The sequence below is a fragment of the Oncorhynchus masou genome, chromosome 20 (genome assembly GCF_036934945.1).
Source record: "Oncorhynchus masou masou isolate Uvic2021 chromosome 20, UVic_Omas_1.1, whole genome shotgun sequence".
Classification (NCBI taxonomy): Eukaryota; Metazoa; Chordata; class Actinopteri; order Salmoniformes; family Salmonidae; genus Oncorhynchus; species Oncorhynchus masou.
In genome coordinates this window covers 13,675,753-13,698,014 of record NC_088231.1, presented here as the reverse complement: position 1 = coordinate 13,698,014, position 22,262 = coordinate 13,675,753, and the positions used below count along the sequence as shown (strand labels likewise).

At 45.0% G+C, this 22,262-nt stretch overlaps 2 protein-coding genes across 2 annotated transcripts; one reads left to right on the top strand and one right to left on the bottom strand.

Annotated features, from left to right (window-relative positions):
* Positions 1-218: 218 nt before the first annotated feature.
* On the bottom strand, positions 219-16,940 carry LOC135506990 (glutamyl-tRNA(Gln) amidotransferase subunit B, mitochondrial-like). The gene is made up of 13 exons (XM_064926440.1): positions 16,732-16,940; positions 15,376-15,529; positions 15,077-15,190; positions 11,564-11,762; positions 10,793-10,915; positions 9,290-9,403; positions 6,564-6,648; positions 4,462-4,506; positions 3,753-3,945; positions 3,282-3,415; positions 2,163-2,241; positions 1,390-1,524; positions 219-591 (listed from the first exon to the last, which is right to left on the bottom strand). The coding sequence occupies exons 1-13, from the start codon at positions 16,896-16,898 to the stop codon at positions 466-468; spliced, it is 1,668 nt and encodes a 555-aa protein (XP_064782512.1). The 5' UTR covers positions 16,899-16,940; the 3' UTR covers positions 219-465.
* Positions 16,941-17,055: 115 nt separating this feature from the next.
* LOC135506991 (dCTP pyrophosphatase 1-like) lies at positions 17,056-18,270 on the top strand. Its single transcript, XM_064926441.1, has one exon. It carries the CDS (start codon positions 17,192-17,194, stop codon positions 17,732-17,734), a length of 543 nt encoding a protein of 180 aa, XP_064782513.1. The 5' UTR covers positions 17,056-17,191; the 3' UTR covers positions 17,735-18,270.
* The last annotated feature ends 3,992 nt before the right edge of the window (positions 18,271-22,262 follow it).

Here is a 22,262-nt window from a genome sequence, read left to right as displayed (position 1 = left end):
AAAGCAGAAAGATGACTTCTGGGACAACTCCCAAACTGCCTGGTAATGGGCCATACCTTTATTAGCTGTGTTCGCCATTGGTGGGTTCAGAGTGTTCCAAACTGATAAGGGATTCCAGAATGGTGTGATTATCAAGGAGGATGTGTATGCCATCCCATTCCCTTGACAGTTTTAGATGAAGTGTGTGTTTGGGAGGGGATATGTGTGCACACTCCAAAGAGAATTAGAATATATTTATGTACACAAATAAAAGCTACAATACAACTGCAACAACTTAAAGGCGGTTACGGAAGACAGAAGACAACATGACAGACAGTTGATTTAGCAACAATAATCCTCTTGACCAGAGGACATTAACTATGATGAAGCCATAATGATATCATGCTTCTTGGACCAGTTTGATATTCCACCAGGCATGTCAAGGTTGAGGCAGTCAAGGTGGCCACAGACAGTGTTAGTTAGTCCTCAGGAGGTCTTCTGCTCCAGGATGGCCCGTACCAGGACTGGGTCAGCCCTGCCTTTCGTCTCCTTCTGGACCAGACCCATGAGCTTGTTCAGAACCTTCTTGTTCCCACTGCGGATGGCTTGGACCTGTAGGAGGAACAGTAACAGCAGCATAAGTCACAAATACTTACATTTGCATTTAGTTTATTGATCATCAACAGAATTCTATCAAGACTGGCTACTAGCAAAAAGTCAATGACCCTGTACACTCCAAGCTCCTCATTAAGCTCAGGGACCTGGGTCTGAACCCCGCCCTGTGCAACTGGGTCCTGGATTTCTCGACGGGCTGCCCCCCAGGTGGTGACGGTAGGAAGCAACACCTCCACGCTGATCCTCAACACGGGGCCCCACAAGGGTGTGTGCTCAGCCCCCTCCTGTACTCCCTGTTCACCCATGACTGCGTGGCCACGCACACCTCTAACTCAATCACAACACAACAGTAGTAGGCCTGATTTCCAACAATGACGAGACAGCCTACAGGGAGGAGGTGAGGGCCTTGGTGGAGTGGTGCCAGGAAAATAACCTCTCTCTCTCCTAATGACAACAATGAAGGAGCTGATCGTGGACTTCTGGAGACACAAACTTAGTGGAGGCTTACACATCACTGACAATCTGAAATGGTCCACCCACACAGACAGTGTGGTGAAGAAGATGCAACAGCGCCTCTTCAATCTCAGGAGGCTGAAGTAATTTGGCTTGGCCCCTAAGACCCTCACAAACGTTTACAGATGCACAATTGCTGTCGGCCTGAATCACCGCCTGGTACGGCAACTGCACCGCCCCTAACCGCAGGGCTCTTTTGAGGGCGGTGTGGTCTGTCCAACGCATCACCAGGGGCAAACTACCTGCCCTCATTGTGGCAGCTTTTGCCCAGGGTGGCCGCACCTGGTCTGGGTGTGAGTCCACCACCTTCTGGCAAATCCTGTGGATCTCTGTGCTGTCGTTGACCATCCCCAGGTCCTGCTCCTTGACGATCTGCTGGGCCGTTTTACCTGGGGTCTTCCACAGCTCCTGGAACACCTGTATGGAGCAATGAAACACTCAGGTTAAACCCCAATTTAAAATGATAATATACGCCGAGGGTACAAAACATTAAGGACACCTTCCTAATATTGAGTTGCACCCCCCTTTGCCCTCAGAACAGCTACAAATCTGACCTGCTCCTTGGATGTTGACTCCAACGCTTCCCACAGTTGTGCCAAGTTGGCTGGATGTCATTTGTGTGTGTGGGGGGGGGGCTTACCCCTTTTTCTCCCCAATTTTGTGGTGTCCAATTGTTGTAGTAGCTACTGGACCATTCTTGATACACATGGGAAACGGTTGAGTGTGAAAAACCCAGCAGCTTTGCACTTCTTGACACACTCAAACCAGTGCGCCCGTCAACTACTACCATACCCTGTTCAAAGGCACTTAAATCTATTGTCTTGCCCTTTCACCCTCTGAAGGCTTAAAAATCTTTATTTAACCCGTCTCCCCCTTCATCTACACTGATTGAAGTGGATTTAACAAGTGACCTCAATAAGGGATCAAAGAGTTCACCTGGACTCACCTGGCCAGTCTGTCAGGGAAAGTGTTAATATTTTATACACTCAGTGTAGTAACACATATGGACTTTGCATTAAATGTTTAGGATGTTATGCCATCTTGTTATCTCTCACCTGCTTGGCGATAGAAGAAGAGATTTGTCCATTCTCCTGGAGATTCAGTATCTGGGCTAGAGCTTGAGGAGAGATCAGACTGAGCGAGGGAGCGAGAGAGACAGATATGAGAGAGAGAGACAGATATGAGACACAGACATGAGAGAGACACAGACATGAGAGAGACACAGACATGAGAGACACAGACATGAGAGAGACACAGATATGTGAGAGACACAGATATGAGAGAGAGGCAGATATGAGAGAGAGCAAGCGAGCGAGAGAGAGAGAAGGAAGAGAGAGAGATATGAGAGAGAGAAGGCACAGGAGATGTCATTAGACCCAGTCTATCCTCTCCTGTGTGACAGTGTCTATCTACCCTGGAGTCACTCTGCTTATAATGAGAGGCCATTTGGCCCCATCTCTCTCTGTGACAGCCCATTGCCACCTACATGGCACATGATCATCACTGCTGTCACCAATCCCCGAGTCAGACACACACTGAGCCAGAGACGCACAGTCACATACACACTGACTGAGTTATGAACGGAAATATGGCTAAACAAACAACAAACACGTGAATCCACACAGTCAACATCCACTCTCACTTTCTTCAAAACAACAAAAGGCACACAAACACCCATGAGTTCTCAGACAAAGACATAAAACAAAACACATCATACTTTACTCTGTTTGATCAGTCTTAGAACAGTCTGGAGTGTAGGATAAAAACACTCAGCTTATTACCCAGATATATTCTCCATTCACATTCACTGTCTACCATAGTAATAACGGAAGGAATCAACATGAAGATAGATAGGAAACATCGCAGGGAAAATGCACATAAATGATGCTTCCAGTATGGAAATGATTTCAGGCCTCCGTCTAGCCAAGATGTTGGATCCTGAGATAGGATCTTCAACATGAGGTTTGAAGTCAACGCAAGACTGAAAAGAGTCGAACAGAGGAGGAGGAGGAGGAAGGGGAGGAGAGACACATGATAGGAGTTCGGGAGGAGAGAAGAGGGCGAAACTAGATGAAGGATGTAGAGGAAGAATGATAGGAATGAGGTGGAGAGGAGAAAGAAAATGACTGAGGCTGGAGTAGGACACAGAGGATGAGGACGACTGAGTGTCTCACCTCTGGCTGACACTCAGGTTCTGTTGATGGAGGAGGCCCTGCAGCTCGTTCATCACCCAGCCAATCACCTTTCTCGGCCCAGCCTTGGTCTCCCTGACGACGGCCTCAAAGTAGTCCATCAGCCCGTCCTCATTCTACAACAGGAGGCCCAATGAAACACACGCAATGATACTGTATATACAACAATCTACTGCGCCTTGCTGGACAGAGGCAGAAGCACAGACAGGGTAACTATTAAAGTAGTTATTAAATTGAGAGACAGTGAGGGAGAGAGTACAATGGAGACATAAAGGAAGGGGGGGAGAGAGGGGGAGCAGAAACGAGTGCCAGAAAGTGGGAGGGAGAGAGAGACAGAAAGACAGAAGATGAAAGCCAGAGAGATGGAGTGAGAAACCTACCTACCATCAACTATAATTAACTTGCTCAGTTGGACGTTAACAGGCACGTCTACATACTGTAGTAGTCACTCACCACCAGGGTGAAGCTGTGTTCGGGGAGGATGCCGTAGGTCTCCACCAGCCTCTGCCTCCTGACGCTGGGCAGCTCCGGCAGCCTCTCCCTCACCTCCTCCAGAACCACCATCTGGCTGGGGGCAACACCAGGGGGGGCTGTAGAGCACGCCTCGTACACCATCAGAGGAGGCAGGTTGGGCTCCGGCATGAACCTGGAGGGGGGGGGGGGGGATGAGAACGATGGAGAGCGAAAGGTGGGAGAGAGAAGAGAGGAGGGAGAGAGCGAGGTGAGACAGAAGAGAGAGGAGAGGTGGGAGTGCATGTGTGACAGAGGGAGCACCCAGAGCGAACACAGTTAAAGACAACAGAGGAGAGAGGGAGCGAGAAAGAGAGGCAGGAGTGAGATAAGAGAAGATAGAGCTGGAGGGAGCTGTTATCAGCAGTAGAGAAAGATAAGAGCGGAGTGCTGGCTGTATCTCTGCAGGCCTCTTAGACGACACAATCACAACACAACAGTAGTAGGCCTGTGTGTCACACGGTCAGACAAAGGGTCTCCTCTACACACACACATACATACACTTGTGTGACGATGACCTCTCTCCTCTCCACCTGTCTCGCTCCCCCTCTTCTCTCCATGCAGGCCCTACAGCTGTGATCCTATAATACCACACACCATGCTGGAGGCTGTGCTACTAGAACATACTGAAGTGAATATAAGTTGTACTCACCTGTAGTCCTGAAGGCCCTCCTTGTCTCTCATTGGAATGGTGTGACTGTAAAACAGAGGGACACCTCTTTGAGGCTTTGAGGTACTGTATAAGGATAGTGTTTCGCTCGTTACAACAGTTACTACGGCAGATTGTTCATGTTGAAGAGGCTGTAACTATGGGCGAGGGCCACAGGTGTGAGGTGAGGGGCCCCCAGTCATTCTGTGTATTTCTGGACCATGACAGAGCTGTGGGCTTTGCTGTCAAACACACTCCATCAGGCCCAGCGTGCAAGCACACACACACACACACACACACACACACACACACACACACACACACACACACACACACACACACACACACACACACACACACACACACACGCACACACGCACACGATGGTGTTATAGGCAGGTTGACGTTTATTGTCATGAGTCTTGTCCTGGAGGCAGAACTGAGCGATTTCCCCTTAGATAGGCCAGCTGCAAAGTCAAAATGGGCTTTTTGTTCTTCATTTAAGGTTAGTGTTAGGCATCAGGATATTAGCAGTGTGGTTAAGGTTAGGTTTAAAATCAGATTTTATGACTTTGTGGCTGTGCCAGCTATTGACCGCTTTGCAAAGCTGCCTCCAGAACAAGATTCATGACGAAACACGCTAACTTGCGCATTAGAGGCAGGCCCCAGCTGTGTGAAGAGCAGCTCATTTCATGGGCTTTACAACCCTCGCTAGCAAGCTGATCCACAACACCAGACACTGACTGACTCCAAGTGGCCTCATTCATCATCCTTAGTTACTAAAACATTTTCAAATTAAACCTCAGAAGAGAGAATGTCTTGAGATCAAATATCACACTGGAGATGGCAATACCGTGTTTAACTTCTTATGGCTGCAGGGGGAGTATTGAGTAGCTTGGATGAAAAGGTGCCCATTGTAAACGGCCAGCTCCTCAGTGTCAGTTGCTAATATATGCATATTATTATTAGTATTGGATAGAAAACACTCTAAAGTTTCCAAAACTGTCAAAATATTGTATGTGAGTATAACAGAACTGATATTGCAGGCGAAACCCTGAGGAAAATCAAACCAGGAAGTGGCTTCTATTTTGAAAACTCCATGTTCCATAGCCTCCCTTTGCTCCATTTAAAGGGATATCAACCCGATTCCTTTTCCCATCGCTTCCTCAATGTGTCAACAGTCTTCAGACATAGTTTCAGGCTTTAATTTTGAAAAAATGAGCCAGAAAGATAACATCGCGTCAGGTGGTCGCATGAGTTTTGCTCACGCAACAGAGTTTGGGCTGCCATTGCCTTTCCCTCTCCTATTGATAAAGACATTTGTGGTTGATATAATATTGATTATATATTTTACATTTTAAAAACAACCTGAGGATTGATTATAAAAAACGTTTGACATGTTTCTGTGGACATTACGGATATTATTTGGAATTTGTCTGCGTTATTGTGACCGCTCTTTCCTGTGGATTTCTGAACATAACGCGCCAAACAAACAGAGGTATTTTGGATATAAAAGATTATCTTTATGGAACAAAAGGAACATTTATTGTGTAACTGAGAGTCTCGTGAGTGAAAACATCCGAAGATCATCAAAGGTAAACGATTAATTTGATTGCTTTTCTGATTTTCATGACCAAGCTACTTGATGCTAAGTGTACATAATGTTTTGTCAAGCGATCGATAAACTTACAAACGCTTGGATTGCTTTCGCTGTAAAGCATATTTTCAAAATCTGACATGACAGGTGGATTAACAAAAGGCTAAGCTGTGTTTTCCTATATTGCACTTGTGATTTCATGAATATAAATATTTTTAATCATATTCATTGAATGTGGCGCATTGCAATTCAGCGGTTGTTGATGACAATTATCCCGTTCACGGGATTGCAGCCATAACAAGTTGATTATGGGGGGGGGGGTATCTGACCCAAATAATTATTAAAACCCTAAAGAGACGCATCGTGTGTACATTGTACGGTATCCTGCGAAACATCATATTCTCTGTCAATAGACATTTTTGACATGTTACCAGAAACACTCTCACTGTAACATAATGGGACTTGTCGGCTTGACTTGGTTCGAGGGTTGGTTCTATAAGCCTCTTACCCAGTCTTGCCATCAAACGACCGTGTCTCGTTCTGCACCGTGCCGCCGCTCTTCAGGACAAACATCTGTCTCTGGATCTCATAGTCTGTTGATGAAAATACACACGCACACACCAGGCCTGATCAGAAGCAAGCATCCAGCCAACTGGCACGGTGTTAGATCCTCCCAACATCTGCCATGACACATGGCCATGCCTGAAGTCTCCGAACTGCTGCTACATTAGTTCTCTGTGACAAACGACTATCTGGAGTTTTGACTTTTAAAAACTCTTTATCACTTCTCTGCACTAAGCTAAAATGGAAGTCTACTCTTGGGATAAATAATGAAAGCGGCCAAGTCACTTCGTATCACACAAACTGTTAATGGCCTGCTGCTCCTGATGAAGAATTTCAATGGCCCCTATGACTCTTCACCGTCTCCAGTATGTTGGAGAGAAAATAAAAAAGTTTGCTGGGAAACTCTGTAGAAGTGGAATTAGTGTTGATGGGAAATCTATTGTTCTGTAGAAGCCAATTTAGCCGAAGTTAGGCATGCAAACTGTGTGCTCAGTTGTTCACTGAAACAAATGGTCAATAAAGTTGTATTCTATATCTTCCTGAGTTTGTGTGGGTATGAAAGGCCTCGTGCTTTCTAGTCCATGTTAACTATCCCTGTACACTAAACGTCTCTTCAGAAGCCTTTCCATCTTCAGTTCCTGTCAACAGAAAGCCTGTTTCTCTGATTCCTGTGGGCAGAGAGAGTGACGACTGCCTTCAGGGATAAAACACCTCAGAAAGAACAAATCACAGAAAGACATATGAAGTTGAGACAAGAGGAAGTTTTGGCAATTACTTCACTGAGTTGTCTGAGAGAACATTTACACAGGCGAAGACAGATAAGGCCGGTTTGTGTGTTTGTGCTTCATGGTGTCTCTAATCTTTGACTCCCAGTTTGACTTGCAATGCACGCATAATTACACAGCCCTCCGTCAGACGACTGTTTCAGAAAGACGACAGCCCATGAAAAGGATTCCATGCTCTCCGTCTGTGTGTGTGTGTGTCTATATTTCCCTGAGTGTTCATCCAACTAGCCTATTCCAGACCCACTGGGTCGTGACCGCTTCACTTCAGTACCTCCACTAAACCTCCACCAATGACAATGAGGATATACCCTTCACACACTATTGTGCCAACCTGAACCAAACTGTTCTGGCTCAGATATTGTCTATTCACACGGTCCTTTTCAGCACGGTTCCAGCAACTATGGTGAAGGCTTTAACCAGGCCAGCTCAGTACAGCTTGGTTTGGCTCTGCTCAGTTTGGTCAGAGATACTCTATAATATAGTCTATATAATGGTGAGATGGTCTTGTCTCTGCCCTAACAATGGGAGTAGTTGTCGCAAAGGCGGAAAGGCAGGCAGATACATGTGTGAACAATAGACTCAATGAACTCCAATATAAAATTGTTATATATATATAAAATTAAAGTATGTGGAAAACCCCTTCAAATTAGTGGACACCAGTTGCTGACAGGTGTATATAATTGAGCACAAGTCAAGCAAGCATTAGCAGTAGAATGGAATTACCGAAGAGCTCAGTGATTTTCAACGTGGCACTGTCATAGGATGCCAACTTTCCAACAAGTCAGTTTGTCAATATTCTGCCCTGCTAGAGCTGCCCCGGTCAGCTGTAAGTGCTGTTATTGTGACGTGGAAATGTCTAGGAGCAACAAAGGCTCAGGCACAAAGTGGTAGGCCAAACAAACTCACAGAATGGGACCGGCGAGTGCTGTAGAGCGTATAAATCGTCTGTCCTCGGTAGTAACACTCACTACCAAGTTCCAAACTGCCTCTGGAAACTTCAGCACAATAACACTTCTTCAGGAACTTCATCAAATGAGTTTCCAGGCTGAGCAGCTGTTTGGCGGATGCCAGGAGAACGCAACCTGCCCCATTGCATAGTGCCAATTGTCAAGTTTGTTGGAAGAGGAATAATGGTCTGGGCTAGGTCTGGGCATGGTTCGGGCTAGGCCCCTCGGTTCCAGTTATGGGAATTCTTAATGCTTCTAGTTATAGACGATTCTGTGCTTCCACTTTTGTGGCAACAGTTTGGGGAAGGCCCTTTCCTGTTTCAGCATGACAATGCCCCCGTGCACAAAGCGAGGTCCATACAGAAATGGTTTGTTGAGATCGGTGTGGAAGAACTTGAATGGCTTGCACAGAGCCCTGACCTCAACCTCATCAAACACCTTTGGTATGAATTGGAACGCCGACTGTGCCTAATCGCCTAACATCAGTGCCAACCTCACAAATGCTGTTGTGGCTGAATGGAAGCAAGTCCCCACAACAATGTTCCAACATCTAGAGGAAAGCCTTCCCAGAAGGGTGGAGCCTGTTATAGCAGCAGAAGGAGGGACCAACACCATATTAATGACCATGATTTTGGAATGAGATGTTCGACGAGCAGGTGTCCACATGCTTTTGGCCATGTAGTGTATATCAGTACATTCGTAACAACCTAAACATTATGCAAATTCTATTAGGTCAAATAAGCCTCACTTAGAAAATTAGCTATCACATTTTTTTTCTTACCAGATCCGACACTCTCTCATAGACCTCCATACAAAAACAGTCCCCACTTGGTGTACTTATCGCCGCATTCTCGTGTGGACAGATTGACACGAGTGGAGCTTCTCGCTTCACCTCTGGTTTGGCTCAGTATTGTGAAAAAGCCCTCTGCAGCACTCACCTATGGCCCTGGCCAGGTTGCGGGCACTGTTGATGTTCTTGACCTCAGTCCTGATGCCCCAAGGATCCCCAGGTCTGTGGACGGACACGTTGGCATCCACTCTCAGCTGGCCCTCTATAGGAAGAGAGGAAGGTATGAGACAGCTGTCCCTCTATAGGAAGAGAGAAGGTATGAGACATCTGTCCCTCTATAGGAAGAGAGGAGGTATGAGAAAGCTGTCCCTCTATAGGAAGAGAGAAGGTATGAGACAGCTGGCCCTCTATAGGAAGAGAGAAGGTATGAGACAGCTGGCCCTCTATAGGAAGAGAGAAGGTATGAGACAGCTGTCCCTCTATAGGAAGAGAGAAGGTATGAGACAGCTGGCCCTCTATAGGAAGAGAGAAGGTATGAGACAGCTGGCCCTCTATAGGAAGAGAGAAGGTATGAGACAGCTGTCCCTCTATAGGAAGAGAGAAGGTATGAGACAGCTGTCCCTCTATAGGAAGAGAGAAGGTATGAGACAGCTGTCCCTCTATAGGAAAGAGAAGGTATGAGACAGCTGTCCCTCTATAGGAAGAGAGAAGGTATGAGACAGCTGTCCCTCTATAGGAAGAGAGAAGGTATGAGACAGCTGTCCCTCTATAGGAAGAGAGAAGGTATGAGACAGCTCTCCCTCTATAGGAAGAGAGAAGGTATGAGACAACTGTTCCTCTATAGGAAGAGAGAAGGTATAAGAAAGCTGGCCCTCTATAGGAAGAGAGAAGCTATGAGACAGCTGTCCCTCTATAGGTAGAGAGAAGGTATGATACAGCTGGTCCTCTATAGCAAGAGAGAAGGTATGAGACAGCTGGCCCACTATAGCAAGAGAGAAAGTAGGAGAAAGCTGGCCCTCTATAGGAAGAGAGAAGCTATGAGAAAGCTGGCCCTCTATAGGAAGATGTATGATCAGCTGGTCCTTTATAGCAAGAGAGAAGGTATGAGACAGCTGGCCCACTATAGCAAGAGCCATGTTGAGACCCTGGCCCTCTATAGGAAGAGAGAAGGTATGATACAGCTGGTCCTCTATAGGAAGAGAGAAGGTATGAGACCGCTGGTCCTCTATAGGAAGAGAGAAGGTATGGGACAGCTGTCAATACAGAGGCTCTCTGGATGTTTACTTTTTGCCAAAAACAAGAAAAGAAAAAGAAACCGTTAGTTTTATTAGTACATTGTAAATAAAACATTAATAATGATAGGTTAATAATTTAATATACATTTTACCTAACGTTCAATGCAGGCCTCCCCACCAGCCATGTTTCCCTGGTGTGTTAGTGAGTGTGTGTGTGTGTCCAATGCAGGCCTCCCCACCAGCCATGTTTCCCTGGTGTGTTAGTGATTGTGTGTCCCCAATGCAGGCCTCCCCACCAGCCATGTTTCCCTGGTGTGTTAGTGAGTGAGTGTGTGTCCAATGCAGGCCTCCCCACCAGCCATGTTTCCCTGGTGTGTTAGTGAGTGTGTGTGTGTGTCCAATGCAGGCCTCCCCACCAGCCATGTTTCCCTGGCAGGTCCCTAGAGCCTGCAGTATGAGCTGCATCTCTCTGACGGCTGCTGCTGCCTCCTCTCCACAGCTCATGTCTGGCTCCATCACCAGCTCCATCAGACCCACACCTGGAGGGAGAGAGAGATGTTACATACACTCCCCATATGCCTTCATAGGATTTGGCTAGCCAGTCCCTGTTCTATCTAGATCTGTATATACTAGTTGGAGCTCTGTGGTAGACTCCTCTTGGAGTCTATGAGTGTTTGAACTCTATGGTACCTGCTCTGTTGAGGTACACCGATGGGAAGCTAAACTCCACCTACTTGCTCTGTTGAGGTACACCGATGGGAAGCTAAACTCCACCTACTTGCTCTGTTGGGAAGATGGGAAAACTCCACCTACCTGCTCTGTTGAGGTACACCGATGGGAAGCTAAACTCCACCTACTTGCTCTGGGAGGCTAAACTAAACTCCACCTACCTGCTCTGTTGAGGTACACCGATGGGAAGCTAAACTCCACCTTCCTGCTCTGTTGAGGTACACCGATGGGAAGCTAAACTCCACCTACCTGCTCTGTTGAACACCACCTAAACTCCACTACCTGCTCTGTTGAGGTACACCGATGGGAAGCTAAACTCCACCTACTTGCTCTGTTGAGGTACACCGATGGGAAGCTAAACTCCACCTACCTGCTCTGTTGAGGTACACCGATGGGAAGCTAAACTCCACCTACCTGCTCTGTTGAGGTACACCGATGGGAAGCTAAACTCCACCTACCTGCTCTGTTGAGGTCTATAAGGGTCTGGTTCCTGTAGTCATCGTGGAGGCTCTTGCCACTGTCCTGCTCTAACTGGATCTGTTTGATCCTGACACTCTTGGTGACCACCGCGTTCCTCTTACGGCCCCCCAGGTGACTGTAGGTCAGGGTGCCGTCCACCGCGATGGGCAGCCTCTGTTGGGTGATCTGGTAGCCCGCCTGGATGGAGGAAACACATGAAACTAGAAAAGGTCAATTCTATGTGCTTGCTTCAGCAGTCTAAATGTCTCATTTATCAGGTATGTAATAGCCTGGTCTCATATGCTGTATAAACTTGACATTTGGCATGACAACGATTATAGGTATTACCTATAGAGGACTCCTCGCAAACAGATCTGGGACCAGGCTTAGGTATTTAATTACATCCACTATATAATACAATTAAGTCATTTATATTATAGACACAATAGGAAAACATGGGGTTAATTCCGAAATAAACTTGGCCTGCATAATCAACGATTTACCATTACAATTAACTTGGAAATAACCTTAAATATTTCAAGGGGTCAAGAGTGTTATGAACAAAATAGCAATCCATGCATTAAACATGAGCTAAGATCCAGCCATTAGTTAGTTACTTTGGGGGGATAATAGGTCCCTAAAACTGGTTACTCCAACTCATTATTATGCGGTTGGAATATTATTGTTGTTTCGAGGAGAGGGGTTCAAAGTCACAAAAGCGAACTGAATGAATATTTTATCTGTTCTCTTATTCTGAAGTGCCACTGTGCTGGCTGCCGCTATTCCACAAGTGAGTACGGTAGCACTATGTCCCGTTGCCACGGCAACCGTCGCTAGGAAAGACTAAACATGCATCATACTTACTGGCATGCCGACGAAGAAGAAGAAAGGGAATGAATAAATATGAGCAACACAAAAAAAGGAGAGAAAAAAGTGAATTAGCCATAACCATCTGTGTGTTGTACTGTACCTGATCAACAAGCACAAGCATAATGGCCCACAGGAGACATTCCATTTTGTCTCAGCGGTGTACTATAAATACTGGATTATAGCATTAAAAGATGCTGATTGCTCCCTTTCTAGAATAATCAATTCTCTCATAGAGCTCTGTCAGTGTCAATGCAAATGTAATTCATTAGCGCAAGTGCCTCCTAGTTTGCATACTGTATGCATTGCTGTTCACACACAGGCTACGTTAGTTAGCTTAGCACCCACCAAAATGGTGGACCATTTGCAATCCCGGCATAATCAGTGAAGAGGTGTTGGTGCTTTGTATAATGAAGGGCAGCTGAAGTTGGATGCAGACCAGTGGTGGTATAAAACTGCTACTGGAAGCCTCTGGGTCCTTCTAGTCACACCCCAGCCCCAAAGCCTAATGAGCAGTCTGGTATTAAAGCACTCAGTCGGTTCAGTAAATCCAAACCTGAGAGCTCTCTCTCCAACTAGACTGCTATTTGTCGTTTTCAGATTCCGTTCGCCCAATCTAAGCCGACTTCAACGGATTCATGATTCGATGCACCAAACCTATTCCCCTCTACAACCCTTGATTCAACTAGCCCTACCTATTGTACATCCACGTCCCCACAAACAGATCCATTTGAGTCATTAAATAGTCGTCAGAGACAACGTCTGCACAGAAAACACCCCAGAAAAGTAGAATTATGCATATCCGCTAGTAGCTTAGTGTGAAGCTGCTGGTGCATGTTATTAAGAAGAGGCGAGCTGTTATAACAGAACACCTGCCTGCCACTTCAATTCATTCCTGCTGCTGGTCAGGCAAGCGCATCATAAATCATGTAATGAGCAGCAGTGCGTTCGTTGTGTGAAATTAAATCATGGATTCATGGAACACATCAATAATGCAATAACTACATATGTGTTCTTAATAAATGCATGTTCTTTTTATGTCCTCGTTCTCTCTACTTCCATAGGCTGCTAGTAAAATAATTTAATAGAGAATGTGCTGCTTAATGCTTCACTCATCATGGCTATTATTTTCTCTGTCTACATATCATGAAGAGAGCATGAACATCACTCCCAACTGAATTTAACACATTAGCATGATTCACTATGCAACACAGGCCTTTTACTCTCCATCCCTGTTCCCTGTCTATTTCCCGGGCCTGGTAAAACCCAAGTGTTGTCTACAGGGTAAGCAAAAACATATTTATAAGCATTGGTACCACTTGTGGGCACGGTGAACATTTAAATCTTAACTGGCACTATCGTTTCAACAGCGCATGTTTTAACGTAACCCAAAGAGAGAGGTGATGCAACACTCAGTAAGCGGACCGAAAATCTACAACGGGGAAACAAGATGAGGTGGGATTTGGGAATAATCCTTCGGCTTCCTGCTGGGATTTCACCCCTGGGATTCATGTCGGCGCTTTTGAAATCAATAATCTACCTCTGCTGTGGGGAAGGATTATGCAGCTGGAGCCTCACGATAACATTATTACCAATGAATCTGACTGCTGGGTTCGAAAGACAACTCAATCTTCTAACAATCTAGGCTTGGCAGGCCTCGTGTTGATCATATGCTTCCATTCAAAAGAACTAGAATGACTTAGGCCATCGTGTCATCTAGTTCATTTCTTAATTGACAGGATATTGACGTACCATAACATTAAGACAACTGCACTGACAACCCGACGACCCACAATCCATTCCCAGACCCCACAAAACAACCCTCACAAGCTACTCTATTGGTCATTAGACATGACCTTGACCTTAGGACAAAGTTAGGGAAGCTTTTTAAACTCTTCACTCATCGAATACAGGAAAGGTATGGATTGCACTGTAACAGACAAATCTCCTAGCTGTCTTGTCATTTTCTTGAGAGTGGAAAGTCCCATTATGGTATAATACCGCTAAGGGACTTAAATTATTCAAATTCACCCTTTCCTCTGTCCACAATTTCTCATCATCTGCTCGTCAAGAGTAATGTCAGGGTCATTTCTTTCTACATAGGTCACATTAAGCCAGGGCTGCCCATCTTTTCAAAGTGAAATGAAACTTTTTAGGAGGCTTTGTTGGCCAATTGCTATTGAATCTCTTCGACTCTTCCAATGACATGTCTTGAAGTCAAGGTCATAAAATGTCAGTCATAAAATTACCCAGGAGCGCCTGGCAGCAAGGTGAGGGTGAATATCACATGGCCGCGACTTGACTTCTAACAGATTGCAGGAAACAGAAGCTGTCATTTGGCTAGATATCGCTGGCAATAAGCTTTTCTGCCAGTTTAGCAAGACTTGTCACTATTAAATGATAGCCTCGCTCAGGGACAGGGAGGAAGTAAAATGGGAACGTTATTTTGGGGAAAGATGGCGGCTTTGACCGATGAGAGCTACTTATTAATAGGGGAGGAAGTTGTCTCCTCTGTGATTTAGGCCGGGTTACTGTATTCAATAACTTTGTAAAAACTGCAGATGTAGCCTAAAAAGGGCTTTAGAAATAAATGTGATTGATGATAGTTTGTGATTGGAGGACAGATGGGGTCCGGGTTGACTTACAGGAAGGTCAGCATAGAAGTAGTGCTTCCTGTCAAAGAGAGACTTCCTGTTGATGGTACAGTTAAGGGCCAAACCTGTCATCACTGCAGCCTCCACACATCGTCTGTTCAGAACCTGAGAAGGAAGAGGAAAGGAACTTAGGCCTACTTGGTCAAATGACTATGTACATTGACATATTGTAGGCTAGGTTACATAGACCAGATTATGTTATGATGGACAACAACTGTATTACGCAACGAATAGACCAACAGCCTTTATTGACATGAGACATGTTTATCATCAGATGCATGATAACTTACAGGTAGAGTTCCAGGTAAGGAGGCATCAAAGAAGGACACCAGGGAGTTAGGTGGAGCCTGGAACCCGACCTGGGAGCCAGAAAACAGCTTGGTGTTGGAGTGGATCTGAGCATGGATCTCCAGACCCACCACACCTACCAGCTCCTGGGGAGCACTAGAAGCACACAATCACAGTCAGAGAAATTAACACGTACAAATGGGAGGCCACTATATCAACTCCACAATTTCATTTTCTGAACTGACAAATAGACTTGACTTATGAATAGCTAATTGCCAGGGTTGTCAGTTATAGGAGTTTAGATGTGGGTCATTATTACAGTGCAGCAATTTAGACAGTTCTGTTGGTTGACTTATTTCCGCGTTCAAAACAGGGAACTCTGGAAATCTCTGACTTCAGTGCGTTCAAAACAACTGGGAACTGGGGGAAAACGAGCTCCGATTGGGAGAATTTTTTTTTGTTATGAACAGTCATCCAACTCTGAACTATTTCACTGGTCACCCCCAAAGCCAATTCCTCGTTCGGTCGCCTGTCCTTCCAGTTCTCTGCTGCCAATGACTGGAACGAACTGCAAAAATCACTGAAGCTGGAGACTCATATCTCCCTCACTAGCTTTAAGCACCAGCTGTCAGAGCAGCTCACAGCACCTGTACATAGCTCATCTGTAAATAGCCCATCCAACTACCTCATCCCCATACTGTTATTTATTTTGCTCCTTTGCACCCCAGTATCTCTACTTGCACACTCATCTTCTGCACATCTATCACTCCAGTGTTTAATTACTATATTGTAATATTTCGCCACTATGGCCTATGTATTTCCTACCTCCATTGCACACTTTTCTATTGTATTATTGACTGTATGTTTGTTTATTCCATGTGTAACTATGTGGTTGTTGTTGTTTGTGTCCCACTGCTTTGCTTTATCTTAGCCAGGTCGCAGTTGTAAATGAGAACCTGTTCTCAACTAGCCTACCTGTTTAAATAAAGGTAAAATAAAATAAAAACTCGGGCCTCTTTCTAGAGCCCCGACTTTCCGACCTAAATATCACTGACGTCATGAGTTCCCAGTTGTTTTGAATGCGGCATATCAGCACAACTTTAGACAACCTGTGAGGATGCTCTGAAGGCAGAGAGGGGTAAGGACAATATTTACATATTTATAAAGGAGGCTATCATGCAGACGACTAGCTATACATAAACTGCATTCAGGTTTTTAACTAACAGCAATGTTTGCAACGTCTAAATACGGAAGGGGATGTGGTTATGAATGATGTGCGACTGTCGTCCTCGCTAACTAGCACACGATACACAAACAGTGCGAGCTAGTTAACGTTAGCATTTACTCCGTGGACCTACCTTTTCGGTTTTGTTTGGGCTTGACTCTGGCATCGGGAGACAAACATACATATTCTCCTTATCACACACCAATTGTGCCTTTGGTAAGTAATCGTTGGATAAAATATTGCAATTTGTTTATTCATATTACATAGCAGTGCAGTCATTCCTGCAGAGGAGCCTGCCATGTTTAGCCTTTCTGTTTAGGGTATTATGGTAGTTGTAGTCATAGTAAACTTAGTTTCACACAATCCGAGGGCACGTGCAAATAGGAAAACTCAACACCCCACAATGTAACACATTTCATGCAACCCATATTTCGAATTTCCGGCGATTTATGTTACACCTTCCGGCTACAAGAGCCGCGTTTTTGTGGCGGGAGTTTTACCCATATTGTTGTCGAGGTTGGTTGTTTACAGTGAATTAGGTGTTGATCCGTGCAATAGTTTGGTGTAAAATTGACGAGGCAAAGGCAATTGCAATGAACGGCGATGGAGTGCATGGACTGAACGGAGAGACGGTGGCCCTATCTGAAGCTAAACACATCAATGGCACTCCTAGCAAGTCAAAAATAGCCTGTGAAAACGGCGAGGCAGACATCCACGCTGTCAAGCCAAATGGAACTAAGAGAAGAACCCCATCTGATACGTTCTCCTTCACTGCCGAACCTACCATCGATGACATACGACGGATGCAAGCTGAATTTACTGACGAGCGAGACTGGAACCAGTTCCACCAACCACGCAACCTCCTGCTAGCTATGGTCGGAGAAGTGGGCGAGGTATCTGAGCTTTTCCAGTGGCGTGGCGAGGTGACTGAAGGACTTCCCGGCTGGACCGACTCCGAGCGCGAGCACCTGGCACATGAACTCAGCGACGTCCTCATCTACCTAGTTGAGTTGGCCGAGAAATGTCATATCGATTTACCCCAAGCAGTGCTGCGCAAAATGGCCCTAAATAGGCTGAAGTACCCAGCCAGCAAGGTGCATGGCTCGTCTAAGAAGTACACCGAATACAAGGACTGAGCGATTGCATGCTACCATGCCCAAATGGCGCAATGAACACACCCCTGCATTTACAAAGTAGACAAGAACTGAAAAATACTGTTCAACTTCAGTTAATGGCAATGGAGAATGTTTATACAATATTTTATTTAGGGCACTACTGTATCTCAATAGTTGGTCAAACTGCCGTTAGCTGCTTTTAGTATTATAAAGTGCGTTTTAAATCCAGTGTTTTTCTTTAACTATATGGGTGTTCATCTTTTGACCTCCCTCTGATGCTTTGACGTTTTAACTGTTCCCCAAAGTCAAATTGTAAGAAGTCCATTTTATTTTTCATAGTATGAGTAACTACATTTAAATCTCTTAAATCCATATTGTTGTCAATGATGGATGGAAGCTATGTTCTTTTGTTGCTTTAAATTCAATGCATGTGTGCGACTGATAGAATCTTCTGCCCAAAAGTAAAAGTGCCTTCAACTATACTTGCTGTCCTGCAGATGCTATGTAATTTATGTATATTGACTCTGTAATGCATTTAATCAATCAGATTTAATCACTATTGCCTTATTTACTTCCCTGGGAAATGAGCTACAATGGGAGATGGGAAAATTAACACACGCACACAACGCTACTATGGGAGATGAGGGAAATTAGTGAGTTACTCTTGTCGCGGTTCATTTTGATAAGCAGTCTGTTAAACAGTAGTGTTTCATGGCCCCAGGCCTATGGTTAGCGATCCAATATGGAGGCTAGCCAATGTATATTTGGACACATCCAATGGTTTAATGAGCTACAAGTATACTGAGAAATGCGACAATTTCAAAGATGTTACTGAGTTGCAATTCATATGAGGATATTAGTTGATTGAAATAAATAAATTAGGCTCTAATCTATGGATTTCACATGACTGGGAATACAGATATGCATCTATTGGTCACATACTTTTTAAAAAATGGGTAGGGATGCGGACTCCGTATCTGGCGTAACAACCATTTGCCTCAAAAAGCGCAACACATCTTCACATAGAGTTGATTATGGTCTGTGGAATGTTGTCCCACTCCTCTTCAATGGATTTGCGAAGTTGCTGGATACTGTCGTACATGTCTATCCAGAGCATCCAAAACATGCTCAGTGGGTGAGCATGCAGGCCATGGAAGAACTGGGATGTTTTCAGCTTCCAGGAGTTGCGTACAGGTCCTTGAGATATGGGGCTGTGCATGATCATGATGAAACATGAGGTGGTGGCGGCAGATGAATGGCACGACAATGGGCCTCAGGATCTTGTCACGGTATCTGCATTCACATTTCCATAGGTAAAATGCAATTTTGTTCATTGTAGCTTATGCCTGCACATTCCATAACCACACCGCCACCATGGGGCGCTCTGTTCACAATGACATCAGCACATCGCTTGCCCACACAACACCATATACATGGTCTGCAGTTGTGAGGCTGGTTGGACATACTGCCAAATTCTCTAAAATGACTTGAGGTGGCTTATGGTAGTTTAATGTTAATTTCTCTATCTAGCAACAACTGGTGGATATTCCTGCAGTCAGCATGCCAATTACACGCTCCCTCAACCTGAGATACACCTGCTTATCGAACATCTCATTCCAAAATCATGGGCATTAATACGGAGTTGGTCCCACCCTTGCTGCTATAACAGCCTCTATAACATCCACTAGATGTTGAAACATTGCTGCGGGGACTTGCTTAAATTCAGCCACAAAAGCATTAGTGAGGTCATGCACTAATGTTGGGCCTGGCTCGCAGTCGGCGTTCCAATTCATACCAAAGGTGTTTGATGGGGTTGAGGTCAGGGCTCTGTGCAGGCCAGTCAAGTTCTTCCACACCGATCTTGACAAACCATTTCTGTATGGACCTCACTTTGTGCACAGGGTCATTTTCATGCTGAAACAAAGGGCCTTCTCCAAACTGTTGCCACAAAGTTGGAAGCACAGAATCGTCAAGAATGTCATTGTATGCTGTAGCGTTAAGATTTCCCTTCACTGGAAGTAAGGGGCCTAACCCGAACCTTGGGAAACAGCCCCAGACCATTATTCCTATTCCACCAAACTTTACAGTTGGCACTATGCATTGGGCAGGTAGCATTCTCCTGGCATCCGGCGAACCCAGATTCGCCCGTCGGACTGCCAGATAGTTAGGCATGATTCATCACTCCTCCAGAGTCCAATGGCGGCGAGCTTTACTCCACTCCAGCCGATGCTTGGCATTGCGCATGGTGAACTTAGGCTTGTGTGCGGCTGCTCAGCCATGGAAACCCATTTCATGAAGCTCCCAACGAACAGTTATTGTGCTGCCATTGCTTCTAGAGGCAGTTTGGAACTCGGTAGTGAGTGTTGCAACCGAGGACAGATGATAGTTACACACTACACGCTTTAGCACTCGATGGTCCCACAGGCCACAACAGGTGTGGATGAAATAACCTAATCCACTAATTTTATACTTTTGTATATACAGTTGAAGTCGGAAGTTTAAATACACTTAGGTTGGAGTCATTAAAACTTGTTTTTCAAACACTCCACAAATTTCTTGTTAACAAACTATAGTTTCAGCAAGTCGGTTAGGACATCTACTTTGTGCATGACAAAAGTCATTTTTACAGCAATTGTTTACAGACAGATTATTTCACTTATAATTCACTGTATCACAATTCCAGTGGGTCAGAAGTTTACATACACTAAGCTGACTGTGCCTTTAAACAGCTTGGAAAATTCCAGAAAAAAATGTCATGGCTTTAGAAGCTTCTGATAGGCTAATTGACATAATTTGAGTCAATTGGAGGTGTACCTGTGGAGGTATTTCAAGGCCTACCTTCAAACTCAGTGCCTCTTTGCTTGACATGGGAAAATCAAAAGAAATCAGCCAAGACCTCATAACAATTGTAGACCTCCACAAGTCTGGTTCATCCTTGGGAGCAATTTCCAAATGCCTGAAGGTACCACGTTCATCTGTACAAACAATAGTACGCAAGTATAAACACCATGGGACCACACAGCCGCCATACCGCTCAGGAAGGAGACACGTTCTGTCTCCTAGAGATGAAAGTACTTTGGTGTATCATGTTGTGGGGGTGCTTTGCTGCAGGAGGGACTGGTGCACTTCACAAAATAGATGGCATCATGAGGCAGGAAAAGTATGTGGATATATTGAAGCAACATCTCAAGACATCAGTCAGGAAGTTAAAGCCTGGTCGTAAATGGGTCTTCCAAAATGGACAATGACCTCGAATACTTCCAAAGTTGTGGCAAAATGGCTTAAGGACAACAAAGTCAAGGTATTGGAGTGGCCATCACAAAGCCCTGACCTCAAACCTATAGAAAACTTGTGGGAAGAACTGAAAAAGCATGTGTGAGCAAGGAAGCCTACAAACCTGACTCGGTTACAACAGCTCTGTCAGGAGGAATGAGCCAAAATTCACCCAACTTATTGTGGGAAGCTTGTGGAAGGCTACCCGGAACGTTTGACCCAAGTTAAACAATTTGAAAGCAATACTACCAAATACTAATTGAGTGTATGTAAACTTCTGACCCACTGGGAATGTGATGAAAGAAATAAAAGCTGAAATATATCATTCTCTACTATTTTCCTGACATTTCACCATCAACACTGATAATTGACTGTATTTGCTCAGGATACGAATACATTTAGGGCAACTCTAGTTTGACTAGCCTGGTCCCTGATTTGTTTCTGACGTTTTGCCAACTACTATAGTCATAGTCACGCCAAGTCCGCACAAACAGATCTGGGTCCAGGCTGTATTTTCACTTATGGACTCTCCTATTTCTGAAGTTTATGACACTTCTTAAGTGCAACTGCTCTAAACAAATTGTGTTTATATTGAAACGGTCCATGCTAGGTTAGGGTTAAGGGGTAGGGACTTCCCAAGGATCCCAAATAGCACTGACCATATTGAAACCATGGCACTCTGTGTGAATGCTGCAAATGTTGATTTGCTGCACCATAGCATACCCCATAGCCTGAGGTAAACATTCCCGAGATGCAATGCACAATTTATTTTCATTTTCTAGCATGGTGTGAGCCTATAGCAGCATAACTCCTGGGCCTGGCTGACACATTCTTGGTTTGCTAGTACTATTCAATTTGTGTGGAAATGTCCCTGGCAGGTAGCAGGGTGGAATCAATCTCTCACAGCCGAAGGGGTGGGTTGTCTCTTGTGAATCTGGAAGTAATGTTCCTTCGACCACATTGCTTCCTTCATTGCTATTCAGTATTGCTGCTAGGGGAGAGTGGGATTAAATGGGTGGCACAGCAGTCAAAGGCACTGCATCGCAGTCCCTGGTTCGAATCCAGGCTGTATCACATCCAGCCGTGATTAGGAGTCCCATAGGGTGGTGCACAATTGTCCCAGCGTCGTCCGGGTTTGGCCAGGGTAGGCTGTCATTCTAAATAAGAATTTGTTCTTAACTAACTTGCCTAGTTAAATAAAGGTTAAATGTAAAAAAATATATATATGTATTTCATCACTCTGTCAAGGGAAATATAGTTTTCGCCACAGGAGTCG